The sequence below is a fragment of the Astyanax mexicanus genome, chromosome 12 (assembly GCF_023375975.1).
Source record: "Astyanax mexicanus isolate ESR-SI-001 chromosome 12, AstMex3_surface, whole genome shotgun sequence".
NCBI lineage: Eukaryota > Metazoa > Chordata > Actinopteri > Characiformes > Acestrorhamphidae > Astyanax > Astyanax mexicanus.
This window is the reverse complement of record NC_064419.1, coordinates 33,908,481-33,928,858: the sequence shown is the minus strand read 5'-3', so window position 1 is coordinate 33,928,858 and position 20,378 is coordinate 33,908,481. Positions and strand designations below refer to the sequence as shown.

At 38.1% G+C, this 20,378-nt stretch overlaps 1 protein-coding gene across 2 annotated transcripts; it reads right to left on the bottom strand.

Moving 5' to 3' along the window:
• Positions 1–2,682: 2,682 nt before the first annotated feature.
• On the bottom strand, positions 2,683–18,568 carry c7a (complement component 7a). 2 transcript variants are annotated; one of them, XM_049486098.1, is made up of 18 exons: positions 18,480–18,568; positions 16,373–16,434; positions 16,197–16,281; positions 14,289–14,430; positions 13,343–13,484; positions 13,085–13,223; positions 11,948–12,091; positions 10,660–10,903; positions 10,384–10,500; positions 9,098–9,267; positions 8,489–8,717; positions 8,205–8,376; positions 6,977–7,064; positions 6,731–6,863; positions 6,383–6,571; positions 4,268–4,352; positions 3,962–4,146; positions 2,683–3,857 (listed from the first exon to the last, which is right to left on the bottom strand). In XM_049486098.1, exons 1-18 carry the CDS (start codon positions 18,486–18,488, stop codon positions 3,673–3,675), a joined length of 2,520 nt encoding a protein of 839 aa, XP_049342055.1. In that variant the 5' UTR covers positions 18,489–18,568; the 3' UTR covers positions 2,683–3,672. The 2 variants fall into 2 exon arrangements, with proteins under 2 accessions (XP_049342055.1, XP_007247232.3); XM_007247170.4 differs by having other exon boundaries at positions 4,268–4,355; positions 18,480–18,567.
• Positions 18,569–20,378: the final 1,810 nt, after the last annotated feature.

Below are 20,378 nucleotides of genomic sequence, written 5' to 3'. Positions count from 1 at the left end.
TTTTAAATTGGTAAAATCAAAGAAACTCATCATTTTTAAGTGGTCTCTTATTTTTTTTCCAGAGCTGTATATGAAAAATAATGATCTTAAACAGCTAAAACAACCTTCACCAGTCAAAGAACACACTGATGCATGGATTTATTTTTTTTGTTTGTTTTTTTGTTTACTTGATTCTCCACTTTTATTTATGAAAAATCACAGCAAAAATGATTCATTCCAATTAACACTGACTGGGGTCAAACTGACTACAATGATAAAAGGAGGGTTAAAACAGACTGCTACAACAGCTCCGACCACCAGATGTCACTGTGGGATTCTTAAAATAAAACCTTAAAATAACAAAAACAACCTAATGTTTCACTGCGTTTAATAAAAAAATAACTCACCTTCTCTAAAAATTAAACCGACCTCACTCACTGTCCACTTCATTAGGGCTTCAGACATCCCACGTTACTCATAAAATCCTTGTTTAATTCTTAAGATTAAAGGAATGATTCCAGACTGGATGTTTTTCTAAAGGTTGTGTCAATAAGGGCTCTCACACATTTTAAGCAGTTCACACGCACACACCTCACGCAAAGAAATTACTAGGACAACGCTTTTTTTTTTAAACTGTGGACGAAGAACCAGTCAATAAATTGAGAAATGAAGCAGCTACCAGCCAATAGGATGACACTTTCAGGGAACTACAGGAAGTTAATATCTGGAGTGGGAGGGAGCTGAGCTAGCAGCGTTTTTTAAGCAAGTTTCACTTGCTAAACTTTTTTTTTTTTACCAGCGTTTTTACTGTCTGTGGCGTTGGACATATAAACTCTTTGACTTTAAAGTGGACTAGCGGCGGTGTGGGGGAAGAAACAATTTAATCCTTAGATTTTGTGTTTCCTGGGGGCTGTTCCACGAAGCGAGCTTAAAAAAGCGGCGCTTATTTAAGTAAGCCTTGCTTGAATAAGCCAAACAATTCACTTCCAGCTAGTTTCGTTCCACTAATGCAATTCAGACTCAACCTGTTCCCACTAATTCAAGCCAGGCTTTTGTAATCAAGGCTTGTGCATGTGCACACGGTATTTACACAGCCTCAGTAATCGAGCCCTGAAAAGCTGAGAAAAATGTTCAAAGAGGTGAAGGAATGCGCTGCTTTTTTTCTCTCCTGCGGAACAGGAGTTACTTATACGTCTATTTGATGAATATAAAGACATAATTATAAGGAAAGGAAACATTTATTGTGCTATTAAAATTAATTATGAAAATTGCAGACCGATTAAATGCGTAAGCATATTTAATCCATTCATTGGCATTCCAAAATGTTATAGTAAATTAAGAAAATTGATAATTATATCCTGAGCCTCTTTCGTGGAACCAAAATTTGAGCAAAATAAGCCAGGCTCGTCTTAAAAAGCCTGACTTACTGAGTTAGCTCGCTTCGTGGAACAGCCCCCTGATAGATATTTGAACCTGCATCTTAAAAACAGTTAGAGCCAATGTTGGAGAATATTGTCTCTCGCTAATTTCAGCAGCTATTTGTCACACCTAGTTCTAGTGTTGTACACTTAAATGCAAACAAATTATTATTTTTTATAGCTCTTGGGTAACTTGCCAAACATAAAAAAATGATACACAGACATACTCACCTATACACACCTCAGTTTACAAGGCCTTTCCCGACCCCTGTACTGAATGCCTCAAAATCTTCCACTTACACTTGTAAACACACCCACCACCAACACCACTCTTTCCTTCCCAACAAAATCTCACTCTGAACTCACTTAAAACTCCAGAGCCCTGGTTGTTGCTAACATTTACCATTTTTACTACTGTTTTAGTGTAAGCAGTGCCTACTCTCACCAATACTGTTCAGTAAAATAACTCAGAATAACACTAAAGGAATAAGAAACATGGACTTAAAATATTATGCCATGTAACAATCTCCAGTCACTTCTTTCTTCCTTTTAACCATTAATATATTACACAGTAAGTCACACAAATAATTAAAGTACATTAAATTACCTACGTAATGGAAAGCCATTTATCTTGGCAGCTGTAACTTGTAAAGATCCTATACATCATTAGAAAATATGCAAATAAGTAACTATAAAGCCAGCCCTCGGATTGAACAGAGTGAAGAAATGGACAAACCCAGTATTAGGTAAGAACTACAGCTAATACTGGGCCAATACAATCTAATGATAATGTTAATAGCATTTATTCTAATATAAGGTTTTATTCATTTTAATACAATCTGATTTTCAGAGATGGTAGGACTGGCACACTGTGATATCTATCTAGATATATTTATTTTACTAATATTTAGGTAATTTTAAGTTATTTTTGTATAAACAGCTTATGTTTACTATGAATGTGTTATAGATTATCATTTCTGGGATATCCAAAGTGCCCCCTGCTGGTTCTACTTTGAGTTTTGATGTACTTTCTCTATTATTAATATTTAATAGAGGCTTCAGTATCTGACATAAGAGCCTGATTCACTGCCATCACTCAGAGGCTATAAAAAGCCTCTACAGGACCAGACATGAGGTCCGGTGTAATTAGCTGTCGAGCTGTTGTCCAGATTGCGCTGGTTTGTTTGATCGCTGGCAGAGAAGAGCTTCTGTGTTTACCTTCGATCTGCCTGGGTGGAACAGACTGGCATCAGTTCTCTTCCAAACGAGAGAAAGAGACAATTCAGACCATATATGGAGACATTTATTCATTTATACACAATAGAGTAAAAACAGGGTTTCTGTTTGGTACATATAAAATGTGATTATAGATATCTGAGCCTTTTAAGATAGCAGTAAAGTTCAGCATCAGAAACAACAAGAGCATGTTTATTAGTGATTACTGTTTATGAGCTGGGTGGTGCTATAGCTTGCTGCTAATCAGTCGGTTAAAATGCTGAGTTCCATAAAAACTTTAACTAGAACTTCCCTATGGGTCAGATTTTCTACTAGAAGTCATGAGTGCCTCGGCAACCCTAAATTCAGAATACAAGCTGGCTTCAACACAGCATATCAATAGTACTAAAAGCTGTACTGTTTAACTTCTGTTTGGATGTGCAATATACTGTATAATCCATTAGTTGTTATTAACTGGTTTTGCGAATGGTGCTAATAGTGATAATCTGGGACATAAAAAAGTGGGAAATATGCAAAGTATGGATTTGCCATAAAACAGACAAATAACTGTTAAGCCAATTGTGCTAATCTCTAAATCTTTTTAAAGAGTATACTGTAAATTTATCTGAGTGTTTATTGGAACGCCATCATCTTGTGGTGTTAGCTTGGTGCTAATTGAGGTGCTATAAGATTTGTGGTGCTTGCTGGTGGGCTTAAGGCATTGTGGTGTTAGTTCAGTGCTAACTGTTGGGGTATGAAAGTTATTGTGTTAGCTTGGCGCTACCCAGTGGGCTAACCAGCTTTGTGGTGTTTTCTTTCATACTAATAGTTGAGAAAAAAGCTTGGTGGTGTTAGACTGGCACTGGAAACAAGTCTGTTAAGAGTTTACTAAACACTTCCAAATGACAACAATTTGAGGAGAGTGTGTGCTGATATATGTGCTTGAAGCTTAAATGCATTTAGGTAAGAGTGGGGTAGTAAAACTGTAAAACTAGAGGACGTAGATTTCTCTCAGAACTTTCCACTAATCTAAAAGGAGTTATTGTGAGTGTAAGCAAGATTAGGATTCGCAGGGCTGCAGGCTGAGGATGATGGGGGTCTCCCCTCTGCACTTTCGGACCCCCACTTCGCACTCCGACACTGTGGAAGGTGTGGACTCTCCACTGAGTTGCACACAGACCTGGATCCAGCGGCCGGGAGACACACACTCCTGCAGTGTCCGACAGCGACACGTCTGCGACTGATCTGCAAGCGAAAAACAATAAATAATACAGTTATCAGCCCTGGATCACTATAACATCTATAGACCCGGCATAGCCTTGACCAGTACCCATGTACATCAGTCTTACCATCACACACAGTCCAGAGAGAGCACCCTGGGCAGACAGCAGTGGACAGCTCTGGCCACTGGCAGGCGCTGTGGTCAGCTAAAGTGAACTGTTGCCCCAGACACTGCGCGGCCAATATCTTACACACACTCTGCCCCCTGGTCCAGCTGCGCTCTACACTGGTGGCACACACCTCCAGAGACGGCCTGGCCAGTCAGAACAGAGAACACAAATCGGTAAGTCACAGAAGAGGGGAGTGCACCTCGGACACAATCTCACCAAAGTGTGTGTCTGTTTGTGTGTGTGTGTGTTTTTGCTAGAACATACTCGCATTCGTAGGGAACTCTACAGACACACTTGTCCTGGGCCCGTTTCTGCCATGGTTGGCATTCGGTCACAGGGGGAGCTGTAACTGCTGGACAGAGAGAATAGTCAGGTTCATTCACAGCTCTAAAAAAAATTAAGAGACCATCAGTTTCTATATCAGTTTCTCTAATTTTGCTAAGTATAGGCATATGTTTGAGTAAAATGAACATTGTTGTTTTATTCTATAAACTACGGAAAACATTTCTCCCAAATTCCAATAAAGAAATATTGTCATTTAGAGCATTTATTTGCAGAAAATAAGAAATGGCTGAAATAACAAAAAAGATGCAGAGCTTTCAGACCTTAAATAATGCAAAGAAAACAAGTTCATATTCATAAGATTTAGGAGTTAATAAATAACCCTGGATTTTAATGCATATTAGCATGTTCTCCTCCAACAGTTTTACATACTGCTTTTGGGTAACTTTATGTCACTGCTTGTGCAAAAATTCAAGCAGTTCAGCTTGGTTTGATGGCTTGTTATCATCCATCTTCTTGTTGATTATATTCAAGAGGTTTTGGTAAAATCAAAGAAATTCTTTATTTTTAAATGGTCTCTTTTTTCCAGAGCTGTACACACATTAATGCTCTCTCTCTCTCTCTCTCTCTCTCTCTCTCTCTCTCACACACACACTCGTTCTCTGAATCATTGTGAGCATAACAGCTGTGCAACCTGTTAGTGTTGCAAACTGAAGGTCAGACGTCTGGACTGCAGGGCTGCGCTGGAGCAGGAGTGATGTAACTCTAACCGGTGTGAAACCCAGTCAGAGCCTAGGAGGAGTCAGGCCTAGGCTAGCCCAGTTGCTTTTGTATATACCAGAACCATGAGTAATAAAGAAAACACTAGAGAGGGCATTCTCAAGCAAATTCCTATATACTGTAGATGGAGGTGGAGCAGAACATCTATAAATATTAGTTAAATATGTTTTTAATCTTTAGTGGCAGGACTTCTCCTTAATTTAGAAGAGTAAAAGAATGATTGGCTGGTATGTTGATTATTGGCTGCTGATTTAGTTGGCAATCTGGCAACCTGTGTGTTATTGGGGCGCTACTAAGGTATTACCTTTGTTTCATTAGGGTGTTACCTGCATTTTATTAGTGCATCACCAGGGTATTACCTTTGTGTTGTTTGGCTCAATACCTATGTGTCTTTGGAGTCTTACTAGAGTATTACCTATGTGTTTTTATGGTCTTACCAGTGTGTCACTTGAGTGTTAGTAGGGTATTAACTACGTGTTATTATGGTTTTAGCTGTGTGTTATCAGGGTGTTACTAGGGTATTTTCATTGTGTTCTTAGGGTCTTAGCTGTGTGTTATCAGGGTGTTACTAGGGTATTATCTTTGTGTTATTAGTTTGTTACCTGCATTTTATTAGGGCGTTATTAGGGTATTACCTCTGTGTTGTTTGGATCGTGTCTTTTAGTCATTGTAGTATTACTAAAGTATTACCTATGTGTTATTAGGATGTTACCTGTGTGTTACTAGGGTATTATCTTTGTGTTATTAGTGTGTTACCTGCATTTTATAAGGGCGTTATTAGGGTATTACCTCTGTGTTGTTTGGATCGTATCTTTGTGTCACTGTAGTATTACTAAGGTATTACCTATGTGTTATTAGGGTCTCACCTGTGTGTCACTGTAGTGTTACTAGGGTATAATCTTTGTGTTATTAGAGTCTTTCCTGTATGTTACTAAAGTATTATAAAGTTATATTTGTGTTATTAGGATGTTACCTGTGTGTTACCAGAGTGTTACTAGAGTATTAGCATTGTGTTTTGTTATTTGGTGTTACCGTTGTGTTATTATGGTGTCCCCTTGTGTGTCATTTGGGGGCTCCTAGGGTATTACCTTTGTGTTATTAGGATGTTATTTGTGTGTTATTGGGGTGTCAGAAGGGTGTTATTAAGGTGTTGTTAGGGCATTACCTGTGTGTAACTACATGTTACCTGTATTTTAATAGGGTCTTACCAGTTTACTATCTTGTTGTAATAGGGTGTTACATGTGTACCATTAGAGTGTTATTTGTGTGTTATTAGGATTTAAATAGAGGGTTACCTGTATGTTATTAAGGTGTTACCTGCAAGGCATTTTGTGTTTTCAGATTGAGGTGACCAAGCCAGGCCAGAGTTGCAGCGGATTTCAGCCGGTCCATCTCTCGCTCTCCCTGCAGTACAGTTCAGCTCCACTGTCTCTCCGATCCTGTAACTCAGCTTCCATGGAGTGCCAGAAACATCCGCAGACAGGACAGGCGGAACACACTCTGTACCTATATGATATATGTGTGCATATAGGTGATATTTATATATACTAAATTATTTAGGGCAAGGCTGATAAACCTATGTGATCAGTGCAGCAGAGGAACAGTAATTAATTAGCAGATGGTAGAGAAGCTTAACTTAACTTAACTTAACTTAAACACACTTACTCTTACACAGCTGCTGTGCTCTCTTCCAGGTGAGCTGCTCCGTACACTCAGCGACCGGCTCCCCGACCAGGTGATACCCATCAATACATGAGTACTCCACCTTACTGCCCACTGCGTATAGTTCTTTAGGGTCCTGTGTGGAACAGAAACACACGGTAGGACATCATGTCACACTAGAGAGCTCTCAAACTCTAACATTTATTAAAGGTTATCAGTATAACATTTCTTACCAGTATATATTCTTACCAATATAAAGCCATTGATCAGAGGTGGGGGGGATCCACAGCGCCTAATGGGTTCTAGTGTTTGATCAAAGCAGTGAGGCTCCATCATGCTGCATTAGACCACAGATTCAAATTAAGTATTGACATCAGTACTGTAAAATACAACATATCTGGACATACAGATCATATATATATATATATATATATATATATATATATATACTTAGTACCTATCCAGAAAATACATTTTGGACATTTATTTATCTGGGCATATAACCTGGACACTTCCTTCAATCTGAATTTAATATGTATTTTAATCTAAAGCTTTAACCTCAATTTGTCTAGATGTTGATTTCAGCCCTTCAATTTAAGATGAATATTTAACATGAATGTTTAATCTGGACACTTATTTCAGACTAAATATTTAAACTAGAAACTTTTTTCAGACTTTATCTTCATTGGCTGTTTAATCTGGACCCTTGTTTCAGATTTATTATTTAATCTGGGTGTTTAATCTAGAAGCTTGTTTCAGACTGGATATTTAATCTGGATCTTTAAACTGGATTTTTTTTCAGATTAGATATTTTTATTCTGAATGTTTAATCTGGACAGTTGTTTCTGACTGGAAAATGAATCTGTATATGTATCTTGGATGCTCATGTTGGCACGCATTTTAACACATTTCAGCCTGGAATGTAATCTGAATATTTAATCTAAGTTTTTATTCTGTATATTTCATCAAAATATTTTATATGGATGTTAAATATCAAGATCGGGATATCTGGATATTTAATCTGGGTTTTTATTATAAATATTTAATTTGGGTGCTCATGTGAAACTGAATTTTTTTAGCCTGGAATTTTAAACTAAGCATTATCAATATTTAATCTAAATATTTTTATCTGGATATTTATTCTGCATATTTTATCTAAAAAAAATAATCTAAATATTTAATCTAAATATTTAATCTAAATATTTTTATCTGGATATTTATTCTGCATATTTTATCTAAAAAAAATTAATCTAAATATTTAATCTGAATATTTATCATACATGTTTATTCTCAATGTTTAATCTGGGTATTTAATATCTATATTTAATCTCAATATTTAATATGTATATTTAATCTGAATGTTCACAGCAGCAGCACTTTGACATTTTTTTTGCCAGAAATGGTAAACTGAACATTTAATTTGGACACTCTGTTCCACATGGTTTGTTAATACCCTGGGGTGGGTGCTCTTCCTCACCGAAGATACTGCAGCTCCTCCTCTTCCTCACAGTTCACTGTTTCCTCAGACTTTCCAATGCAAGATTTTCCATTTTGAGGCACTGGGTGGTTACAGGACCGACTGCGGCTCCGACGGCCTGCAGAACATACACTCCATTCTGACCAACAGCTCCAACCTCCGTGGATCACTCCTACTCACACACACACACACACAGACATACACACACAAACCCACCTGTCATATCGCTGTTATAACAACAAAACATTTCATTTATCAAAATAAATGTTGTTGTGTGTGTTTACCTGGCTGTTCCTCCACTGGAGCTCCGTGCTCACAGGCGGGACCGCTTGTGCCCTGCTTACACACACAAACACACACTCCCTCTCTCAGCACGATCAGGCCATTGTTTTTGCAGGGGCGGCAGCGACATGTGTTCTCCTCACTCAGGTAGGACTCCAGGGCCTTTCTCAGGTAGAGCTTCTTCACTCCTGCACACGGTACCTCCTTCACAAGCTCATACAGCGGTCGAATCTGCTCTCACACATGCGCACACACACAAAAAAAGAATCTGAGAATTGCTGAATTCAGAACCAGAATATCAGAATCAGAAGCAAATGAACAATTAGAGAGCCAGAATTAGAGAATCGGAAGCAGAGCCATCAAAGAATCAACACAGTCAGACACAGAGCAAACTAGCATAATCAGAATTGGAGAAGAGAGTGTGAGAACCAAAGAATCAATCGGAGTCAGAATTAAAGAAGAGATAAAGAAGAGGTCAGTCAGAGACACCGACAGAATCAGCATTTGAATTGGAGAGAGTCAGAATCAGAGAATCAGTGTCACAACTAATGAATCAGTCAGAGACACCGACAGAATCAGGAAAGAGAATGAGATGTTTTAGCGGATGGAACCTTCTGACTGATGACTTTGGGCAGGTCCTTTACTGAGCCCGCCCACTGAGAGAAAACCTTCTCGTTTGCCTCTGGATTGTTCAGATTCAGAGATGTCAGTTTTGCGATGTAGCCCGTGTCTCCTCCGTTCGCCGTTACCTGTCTGTTTGTTTTACTATGTTGATCTTGCGCTAATATAGAAGCAGATAGAAAGGTGTTCACTTTAAAATCAGTTCAACTATAAACATCTAATGCGAAACAAACTCTTGAGAATGGGTGTGGTGAAATAATGTGGAAAACTTTAAAAGGTAAAAGTGGAGAAGGTAGGTAAAGTGCTGTAGGTAAAATCAGAGGTGGAAAAAGTACTGAAAAATTGTAATTAAGTAAAAGTATTTTTACTTTGCTAAAATTCTACTCTACCCATCTAAAAATCTACTCAAGTAAAAGAAAAAAGTACTCAATTTAAAATGTACTTTGAGTAAAAGTTACATAGTTACTTTAAATTATTTGATATAAAAAAGTAAAACAAATCATAAATTAAATTGTTTTTAATTAACTATAATTTCACATAATAATTTGGAATAATAATAATAATAATAAAAATAATTTCAGGCAGTATTTGTTCAGACCACCGCATAAAACATTTTCAAGAACAAGTGGGATAGGTTTCTATGATCCATTTTTTTCTTTACTGTTAAAAGGTTATGGTCATATACGTGACTATAAACCGTATTTTTATAGTTTTACAGGTCATTATTATTTTTTAACTTGCAATTGCTATACTTTAACTGCTATTTACTTGTTTTTTTTTTAACATTTAAGCAGATTGTTTAATTATTAAAATACTTACCACCTCATGCTTTCTCAGGTTCAATGTGGAAGTTTTGAATGCTAAGAGCTCTGCCAGACAGAACACGTTTTGTATTGCATGAGGACGTTATTGCCTCGTTATTCCACGCGTGAGCATCCGTGCGCCAGCGCATCCATGCCATTTTTTTTTTAATTCAGACAATTCATCCTGTTTTTCTCAGCATTTTATTTTTTACTCAGTAACGGGGAGTTTTCCAGTGTAGCAAAGTAAATTACTTGTGTCAAAATGTACTTGAGTAAAAGTAAAATTACCTATTTTAAAAACTACTTTAAAAATGACAAATTACTCATAAAATCTACTTAATTACAGTAACTTGAGTAAATGTAATTCATTACTTTCCACCTCTGGGTAAAATGGAGTGGGCTAAACTATTGTAGAATGAATGACTGGGTCTAAAGTGTTGTATAGGATTAATGGGTGGGGATAAACTGCTCACTGTTGTAGTGGATTAAGTCTCTGTTAAAGCTCTGGCACTTTGTGGTGGTGATTTTAATGAAGAACAACACAGTGTGGGTCCTTTTTACACACTCATGAAAGTCCTCCTTCGAAGTCTCTGAGAAAAAGAGCAGACAGAAAGAGAGAACATATTCTATATTAATATTGAATTTCTAATTAAGCTGAGCTTAATTAAGGTAAAGTACAGGACAAAACTGTTAATGTTATCCTAATGAGCAATTAACATAGTTCCCCTTTTAGTGCTGAGGCTCCTTACTGAGCTTGTGGATGAATTCCTGGCTGAAGTACATCATGGCTCTAAACTGCCCCCCCATTGTGCCCTCTGACATGAAATGTGTCCCGAATCTCTCCAGAAGCTTGCGGTACGCTGGGTAATCATACACCACTGGAAGGCCGGACAGAGCCCTCCAGAACTCCTCGGACAGGGGGAGGTGTTCAGGCGGCTGGTTTTGAAACTGAGCCACTTCAATATTACTGCTAACCACCACCAGCTGCCGGGACTGCAGACACAAACAACAACAAATTACAACAAAACCAAAATCAGCATGAACTACAATTATACACCTATAGTAAAATGGGGGCTGGTCTTTTTTTAAGTGAGGAGTTCTTGAGGTTTTGACTTGGTGGTGTTGACCAACGAATCTGTGGGTGGAGGCACCATGGTTAACACCAAGACTGATAGTTTGTTGTCACATGTCAAATGACCAGAAGGCCTGGTGTCTAGCTGTCAGGTAAAAATTGCATACAATACCAGATACCCTATGGCTTTATTTTTCACCATGCAAATGAGGTGCTGCAAACCTTAAATCTCTGAATGCACACTCCAGTGCGCATCCTGCTACGCTCTTAAAGGAGAACTCCTGTGTAAAATTGACATTGGGTGTAGTAAAACATGATAAAGAGTACTTACCTTTTTGGAATAGCTCACCTCTGTTCACCGGCAGCTTTCAGAGATCCAGTAATTTGTGCTTTTTGCCCAGCATTCTTTACAAAGCACGCTCAGGGCATATTTTGCCCCAATAAATTGCTTTTTACATTGTTATCCAGTCTCAAAGTAGCTCCACACTTCCTTGATAGAATCCGGAGAGCGCTGACATGTATAACGAGGCATTAATAACTTTGGAGCTACTTTGAGCCTGGATAAAGGTGTAAAAAGCGATTTATCAGGGGAAAAAATTTTCTCCGAAACGGTTGTTGTAAAGAGTGCTGGGCAAAAAGCACAAAATTACTGGATCTTGGAAAGCTGCGGGAGAGTGGAGGAGGCCTATTCAACAAAGGTAAGTACTCTTTATTGTGTTGTACTACACCCAATGTCAATTTTAAACCGGAGTTCTCCTTTAAGAGCTTGCCTTTAAGACATATACTATGCCAGTGTAACCTTAATCTTTCTTCAGAATAACACTGCAATCTGACAGTATTTCTAGATGCAACTATTATAGCAACCATTTCTTTGAATAAACATTTTTATTAATACATTTTCCAAATCATTAGACCTTCTCTAAGTACCAAAAATGACTAAATGTCCTCCAGTGATCTTTACATACCTCCGTTTTTTTCAGTTCTTCCTTAGAGGTAAAGTAATGGTGTCCTGAAGTTGTTCCCGTTGTTGTTTCACGGTTATTAATGTCCTGCACGTAATGCCAGGAACTGGAATAGAACTCGCTGGAAAAATCGTTTTCAGCTGTTACCTTATAAAAACACACACAAAATATTTTCTGATGTGCTGCCTATAGTGTAACAAGGTAAAAATAATTATGTTTTTATTGGTAAAATTTCACCAAATCTTAATTTTCTACAAAAACGTAGGAGCAAGTTTACACATAGCTGCTTCCTTAACAAATAAACCACATATATGAATTCTAAATAACTTCAACCTTTATTTTAGTGGAGTTATATAACTTAATTTTGGGAGACTGATCCACGCCCTTACTTCTCCCACTCTCTGACCTTATAAATAAATCTGTCCGATATTTTAATTATATTTAATTGTAAAAATAGGTTTCAGATCCTTTCTGTGTTAAACAACATAGGCAGTAAGCAGTTTTAAATACTAGATGAAAGGTTGTGAACATGTTAGTGTGCAGTAGCTTGAAATTGAACTTTATAAAATGAGACATGTGCTCTGTGGCTACACGCCCCTATGTGCATTATGAGCTTAGAGGAGGTTAATAAGCTGTGTGTATGAGAGAGAGAGAAAGAGAGAGAGAGAGAGAGAGAGAGAGAGAGAGAGAGAGCAGCATAAATGTTTACTCCAGAGCTTTATTGCTTTATTTATCTGTTTATACAGGTATGTAGTTCCCCCAGTCACGTATCCTCATTGTTCAAGCATGCATGTATAGGGTTACAGTGTTTTGGTTAATTGTATTTACATACAGAGCTGGTTTTGGATCATTTTATAACAAATCCATATTTACTTTTATTTAGCTGTCATGTGTAAAATGCTAATCTTACATTTTTGACAAATGCAAGTGTGAGTATATAAATGTAAGCACTGTAAATTGCAAACAAAGAGAAGGCAGCTGAGAGAGAGAAAGAGAGAAAGAACTTGAATGGGTGCAGATAAACTGTTGTAGATTGAATAGGTGGAGCTTAGCTGCTGTAGGCTGAATGGATGGAGCTTAACTGCTGTAGGCTGAATGAATGTGTTTTTATTTAGAGTTTGTATGTGGTTTTTATCTTACCTGGAAGGTGTATCTTAGGACGCTTTGTGGAAGTCGGTAGAAGTCCTGATGATTTCCACTGAATGTTCTCCGACACTGACCACCAAAACTCAAGGTGTTTATCACAGACCCCCTGAACTGACCCTTCAGTGCATCATACCTTGAGGTGGGTGGGCAAAGTGTGCAAACACATTAACACACAGTGTTTTTTGTTTCTTGCTAGTAATTATGGGTGATTTTTTTTAAGTGCTTGTGTGTGTGTGTGTGTGTGAGTGTTACCCTAATCCAGTGAGTTCTATCTGTGGCGGGGGTTTCTGTAGGGTACATATTTCTCCTCTGGTCTTGCAGCGCTGCTCATCCGACCCATCGGTCTCACAGTCCATGTCACCATTACACACCAGAGCCTGATTTATACACTTTCCTACACACACACAAATGTATTTTAGAATAACATTTTAATTTAATTTCTTGTGTACACCCTGTTGTTTGTTGGTGGCAGGAGGTCAATGGCCACAGCAACTTAGTTATTATATATAGGATCTTGCATGATTTATCATCTTCCTTGGAGGTGATGATTCTGACTTGACATGCCTTCGAGTGTGTTTTGTTAAGGTGAAAATGGACACCAATATGAAAAATAGGTCTATTATCATAAAAAACAGGAGGTTCATTTTGCCCTACTCTAGGAGAATGAAGCAAATAAGACATTGGGTTACTGATGTTTTTATCCCATTAGAACCATGAATTATACCATATTTGCATGTTTTTTCATGCATTGCTAGTGATTTTATTAGATAGCTAATAACAACCTGCATGTATTTAAGTGTTACTGTCTGCATCAATTTATTTAATTTATTTATCAACCAACTGTGAAGTGAGTTTGTGGTGGCGTTCATGTGTTCATGTTTATATTTCCGACACGACTTGAAGGCAGCATAAGTTACATGTAAAAAGTTTAGCCAAAAAAAAAAAACTCTCTTCAAAAAATCCAACCAAATAGGGTAAAACATTTTTTTTACCAATCAGGACAGTGAGACACAACCATAAACATCAAACCAATGAGAACAAGAAGGTGGGAGCACTATGTGGGACAAGGAGTTACAACCACCAGCATTCAACCAATAAAACCAAGGAGACTGGACAACCAACCTATAATTGATATCAATACTCCGGTATCTATGTGTATTACTGTAGTAAAGGTGATATAATATAGTGTTGATTTTACCGGACTGGCATTGGAAGCGGTTCCCACAGCCCTCCTCCAGGGGGCAGCCTTGTGTGGTCTCACAGCTCTGTGTTCGGTGGGAGTTACCTGTACAGCCCAGCCCACCGAACTGCGGGTAAACCGAGAAAGAGCGAATCTGCGTCTGAAACACAACCAGAGACATACAGTGATTATTCAATTCATTAAAACTACACTAGACTGAGCTTTCATCCATCTGGATTTATATACTAGACTGATAACACTAGACTGATTATGTGTTTACAACAAATCACCTCAGACTGATAATTTAATTAATCTAAATAATACTGAACTGATTAATTAATTACAATTATACTGGAGTGATTAATCAATGTATCTAAACTATATTAGACTGATTATTTATGATTATTCAAAATAATACTAAACTAACTACTCAATTAATCTAAATAATACTGCACTAATTAATTGACCAATCGAAATACTGGACCGAATAATTGATTAATCTAAATCATATTAGACTGAATAATCAGTTAAACTAACTTGCTCAATTATTGATTATTCAATAAATCTAAATTATGGACTGATTTATTGATCAATTGATAAATCATACTGTACAGATTAAATATTTAATATAGATTACCAGTCAAAAGTTTGGACACACCTTCTCATTTAATATTATTATTTTAAAAATATTTTTACCTATATTTCTATATTTTTTCATATGTTTTGTTGGATGTTTGGAATACTATAGTATAATTTATACAACAGTTAGTTCCGACCTTCCAATCTGATTGGTTGAGAAGTGTTCTAGCCGTGCTGATATATGTGATAACGTCACGGCCTTCTCACACTACACTTGTATCACTCCGCCGATGCGTTGCCGAGTAACGGCGTATACACACAGGACATCCGCAGCAGCGTTAGCTTAGCACAGGCTAGTGCTCAGCCGCGGCACGCTCGCCCTCAGCGCTGACTCGTCTTTCGTGGAAAAAAGGGAAAGAAAATCGCTTGGCTAATGCCGTGTGACAGCCAGAACGCTAACCAGCCAGGCTAGGCTAAGCTAAGTTAATGCTGAGCTAAAGCAAGCTACGCTAACCTAACCACAGTCCAGCCGGCTAGCTAAAACCAACACCACCTAGCAAAACAAGCAGAAATGCTCAAAAATGTGCAGCGTTCACCTGAAGACGACTCTACGGAGCAGGAGAGGAGAGTATTAGCGTTATTTCACGCTCCTAACGTTACCATCTTCCCTTATTCCCAATTTTGTTTTCAAGCTAACTTTTGTGGTGTTAGTCTGTATAAACCATACACCGTTTTGTAGTTAAGTCTCAGTTCTGTTACAGTTGTTGTGGAACTACTATTTGGCGGAAGGCACAGTCCATATTAAAGCATTTTCAAACTGAATTTCTTAAAATTCTTTGATTTATTTTCTTAATTAATTTTGTAAAAAACTGTTGTATAAAAGCAATAGAACACTCAAGGTCATGTGTTATCACAAGTTATTCGTGATAACACAATCCCTCTCGTATTCTATTGCTTAAATACAATGCAAAAGATTGAAACTAGAATTTAACTTGAAAATTGAATTTGAAAAGGTTTTGACTGGTACTGTAAATCCCAGTGGACTGAATATTTAATCAATCAAAGTCATAGTGGTCTGTTTATTTGATTAAATCCTACTAAACTGAGTAATACACTTAAAATAAATTCCACCAGATTGATCATTTCATTTTTCAAAATCATACTGGACTGGAATTAATTAAAATGGAAATAAGCAATAGTAATAGTAATATTAGTAACAAATAATAGTAATATACTGGATATGTCATTTTGCACTAATACTAGATTAAGTTTTACTGGAGAGCTGAACAGTGAATCAGAACAGAAGGTGGTTCAGTTCTGCATGTTCTTAAATCTCTCTAGCGCCACCTGTGTTTTGGAGCAGGCGTCGCAGGCTGACCAGGGTGACCATGGTGTCCAGACGCAGTGCACCGGCTCGGCTCTGACTGCAGGCCTGGAGGGAAAACACAGCAGTGACCTCACACAGCACTCTGTCTGTGAAAGTGTGTGTAGGAGTGAGGAGTAACAGGGTGAGGAGTACTTACAGCAGGAGAACGACGGTCAGGCAGGACAACAACAGCACAGATCCCAGTCTGCAGCTCCCAGACTGACAACAAAACACACAACTGAAGCTTCACAAACTGGAAACAACTTTCTGTACAACATTCAGTTCTGTAATCGACTAAACAGCACTAGATCATTTTGTGTATTGCCTGTTCCAATTAGTGGTGTCAATCACTTAATATTTTTAATCAGATTAATCACAATAATATTTTGTGATTAATCTGCAATTACATGACAAATTGGAGTTTTTTTTTTACTTCATTGTAAATATCTCAGCTTGGTTGTTAGAATTTCTGAGTTAAATTTAATTAGCTTAATTTTTCACACCTGAAGTTGGTTTCTCTGGTCTAAATGAGTTGATTAATTTGTTTATTTGGAGCGTTTTCTCCCTCTGTTTGGTTTGGTTTCACACAGGCACAAATCTAAAAGCACCAAAATGTGCACCAATAAGCTACGCGAGCACATCATCTCCTCTGATTGGTCCGAGCAGTCTGGCGCTGGAGCAAGAAAGTAAATATAGTGAGAAGATTCTGTGTTCCAGTGTGTATATCTGCGCAGTGTGAAGCTGCTTTAACACAAAATACTGAAAATAAGCTGCTGTGCTTTCAAACAGTGTTTTCAAAGCAATGTGCACCTCAGATATTATATATCAGATTAAATTGTGCCTTATAAGTAGTTAAGCTCAAATAAAAATAAGTATATTTGATAGCAGAGTTGGATCGAGACCAGATTAATTTGATTAAAATTAATCGAATTTTAAACACATCTCAAGATGTTCTCAGAAGTTCTTGTAAGTGTTTTTCTAAAATAAATAAGTTTTGGGAGGAGAAAGGTGCCTAAAGCACATCCCCTTTCCAATCAAACATCCTATAAATCTTCTGGACTTCTCTTATGAGTCATGACATCAAGTTTTCACAACCCTCCACCACCACATCTCCATTTAACTCTGTTTTGTCTTTTTCCTGAGTCAACTCTAGTTATAGAAGAGGGAGAACATGCTTTCGATGACAAGCTGAAGCAGAAGTGCCTGAACTCCTTGCTCATCTCTTTTTCCTAAATAGCCATAAGCTGATGGCATGATCTTAAGACATTATATATGTGAAGCACAGCGAAAACAGCTCGGCTGCATCTTTTCAGTGGCTGTGGCGCAATTGCATATACTCCATGTAATACATACAACATACTAATCTTAATAGTGCACGTCAGCAGATTAGGACACTAAATATTAAAGAACTTACACATTTTGTACCAACAGGGAGCGAGGTATGCCAGCATGTTTTAAGTTGTACTGCAACATTTGCTGCTGCTTTTTTTCAGACTTGAGTAGCTTTCCCTTTGTGTTTCGCATAGGATTGTGGGTAAAAGTGTCCATTGTTACCACACTCAAAATCTGACCAGTTCTAAATATGAATCATGGATACATAAGTATAATCCATGTTGTCCAGCAGTTGCTGCCACTATGATCGGGAGATTGCTGATTCGAATCCCGTTTATATAGCTTGCCATCAGCTGCCAGAGCCCTAAGAGAGCACTGGCCTTGTTCTCTCTACCCTCATCACTCCAAAGGGTGATGTCTATCAGCACAAGGCATCTGTGAGCTGATGTATCAGAACCGAGTCTTGGCAATGCTGCATCAGCAGCAGTTCGAAAAGAGGTGGTGACTTCACATGTATCGGAGGAGGAATGTGCTAGTCTTTACCCTCCTTGTGTTGTGGCATCACCTGTGATTGACGATATACAGCTGAGTAAAAGCTGAATGGCTGGGCCTAGCTTACTTGGGAGAAAATGGGAAACAATAAAAAAAAAAAAACTTTGACACTTTTATCTATGCTACTACATACAACAGACTCAAACAAGTTAGTGTTAGTTATTAGTACACAATCAGGACACACCCTTAGATATTAGATGTTTGCTGATTAAACACATTACCTTTGGGAACTAGCTGCCTAATATGCATATCCACTAAATGACATTAGAACCAGATCATAAATGTTATTAACATTTCTATTTTTTTTAATATTATAGTGGATTAATAGACGTTCTAATAGATAAAGAAAGCAGTGTGTGTGTGTGTGTATTGTGACTTACCATGGTCATGCTGGAGCAGAAGTCTGTGCTGTAGATTTGTGTCCGACTGTTTTTGTCTCTCTGTGTGTGTGTGTGTGTGTATCTAAGTTGCGTGAGAAGCGGGTCTTCTTTCACAAAGAAAATTCCTCATGGGGTCAGAGGGGGGCATAAATTCCACTCTCGTCCCTTTTTTTAACACTTTTATGAATTTATTGCTTCCAGAGAACTCTCTTTCTGTGTATGTGTATATATGTGTGTGTGTAAATATATGTGTGTGTGTGTGTGTGTGTGCGTATTCTGAGGAAAACATAAATTCTGCCTAAGGATATCCATCTTACTGTGTGGAAACACACTCACTTACAAGAAAATAAAACTAACACTAGTGAGAGGTTCCGTGATTACACACACACATACACACACACACACACACATTTACAGTAATATAAACAGACAAATTAGCCAAATCATTATGACCCAACACACTGTTGCTGCTTCACATAATTCGCACACAGCTCTCTCTATAGACCCCTGATGGTGGTGTTTGTGGTTTCCTTTCATTTCTGTGGAAGGTAGTGGGAAGAAGTTAACATGGGCACGCATTCACCTTCACATCAAAGGCTTTGTTCATATTACAAGCCACATTGCTCAAATAATTTTTTTTTGCCCAGCTCGGATTTGACAATCTTGACGGTTCACACTCACAACGTAAGAGACCTGTATCTGTGTGTAGTGTGAACAAATCTGTCCCTGAAATGCCTCACATGTGCACATTGATACCTGTATAAACATAGCCTTTTCCACTAACAACAAAAAAAACGTCATATTTGAGAGACGACTCGTAGCTTTATAAAGGGAAATGGATGCGTTAGCAGCTCATATGTGGAGCATCTTTTGTTGGAGTGGAGAATAAACAGCTGGTCTAAAGTACATGCTCAGTTCGAGGAGGTAAACAAAGATCAGGTGGCTTGCTTTTGCTGTCTGCTGCAACAAGAGATGTGTGGGGACGAGAGAGAAGCGCAAAGGCAAAAAGACACATGAATTCACATTTGACCGTTCATATTCCTGTCGCATGTCCATGGATCAGATATGTATCCAATTTAGGACCACATATTGTAAGGGCTGACTCCAGGGCTAGGCGTCCTCCGGCCACCAGAGGGGGGCAACGGGCAACCTCTGGTAGCAATCAGGCCTAATCAGGAACACCTGTGGCCTGCTTTTTAAAGAGTGAGAAACACAGACTGGCAGTTGCTGTGTCTTTGTGTATGTGAGTGGGTGCTATTCTTTCTACCTTCGAGCTCTTGAGTCCCTGAGACATCCTTTCTTTCTTTCCCTCCTTTTTCCTTCCTCTCAACAAAGAGAGAGAAAGAGAAAGTAATAAATAAATAAATAATTTATCTGTGAAAGGAAGGCCATGGCTTCTTTGTTTTCCCCATTTCAGTTTCCCAGTTTCCTTTTTTGGTGGAGGAGCCATTTTGTCTTGTTTAACTGTTTTTATCTACCCCTGGAAAAGCCAAATCCCCACATTAGGTGCAAGCTCTTTAGTTTTCTACCTCTTTTTTGACCCAACTCTTCTGAGACCATCCCTACTATTTCTCACCACACCTGCTTTTGCTAGAAGAGTGGTAGAGCAATCATTTAGCAATTAAACTCTGGTTTATTTTTAGTCCAACTTAATCTGCTGGGCCCTATTAACTGCCTTTACTAGGTAGCTCACCCAGTAAGGTGGTTGTGTTGTGAATTAAATAACTGGAGTTCGATTCCCTTTCTGGGTGAACCCTTACCCTTACTCAGATTTGTCATGTTCACACAGCCATGAAAAGATCAGATCTGAGCCACACAAATCAGATTTGTGTCACTTCAGCCTGGTAACGTGATCGTGGCCAAAGAGCCTTTTATATATATATATATATATATATATAT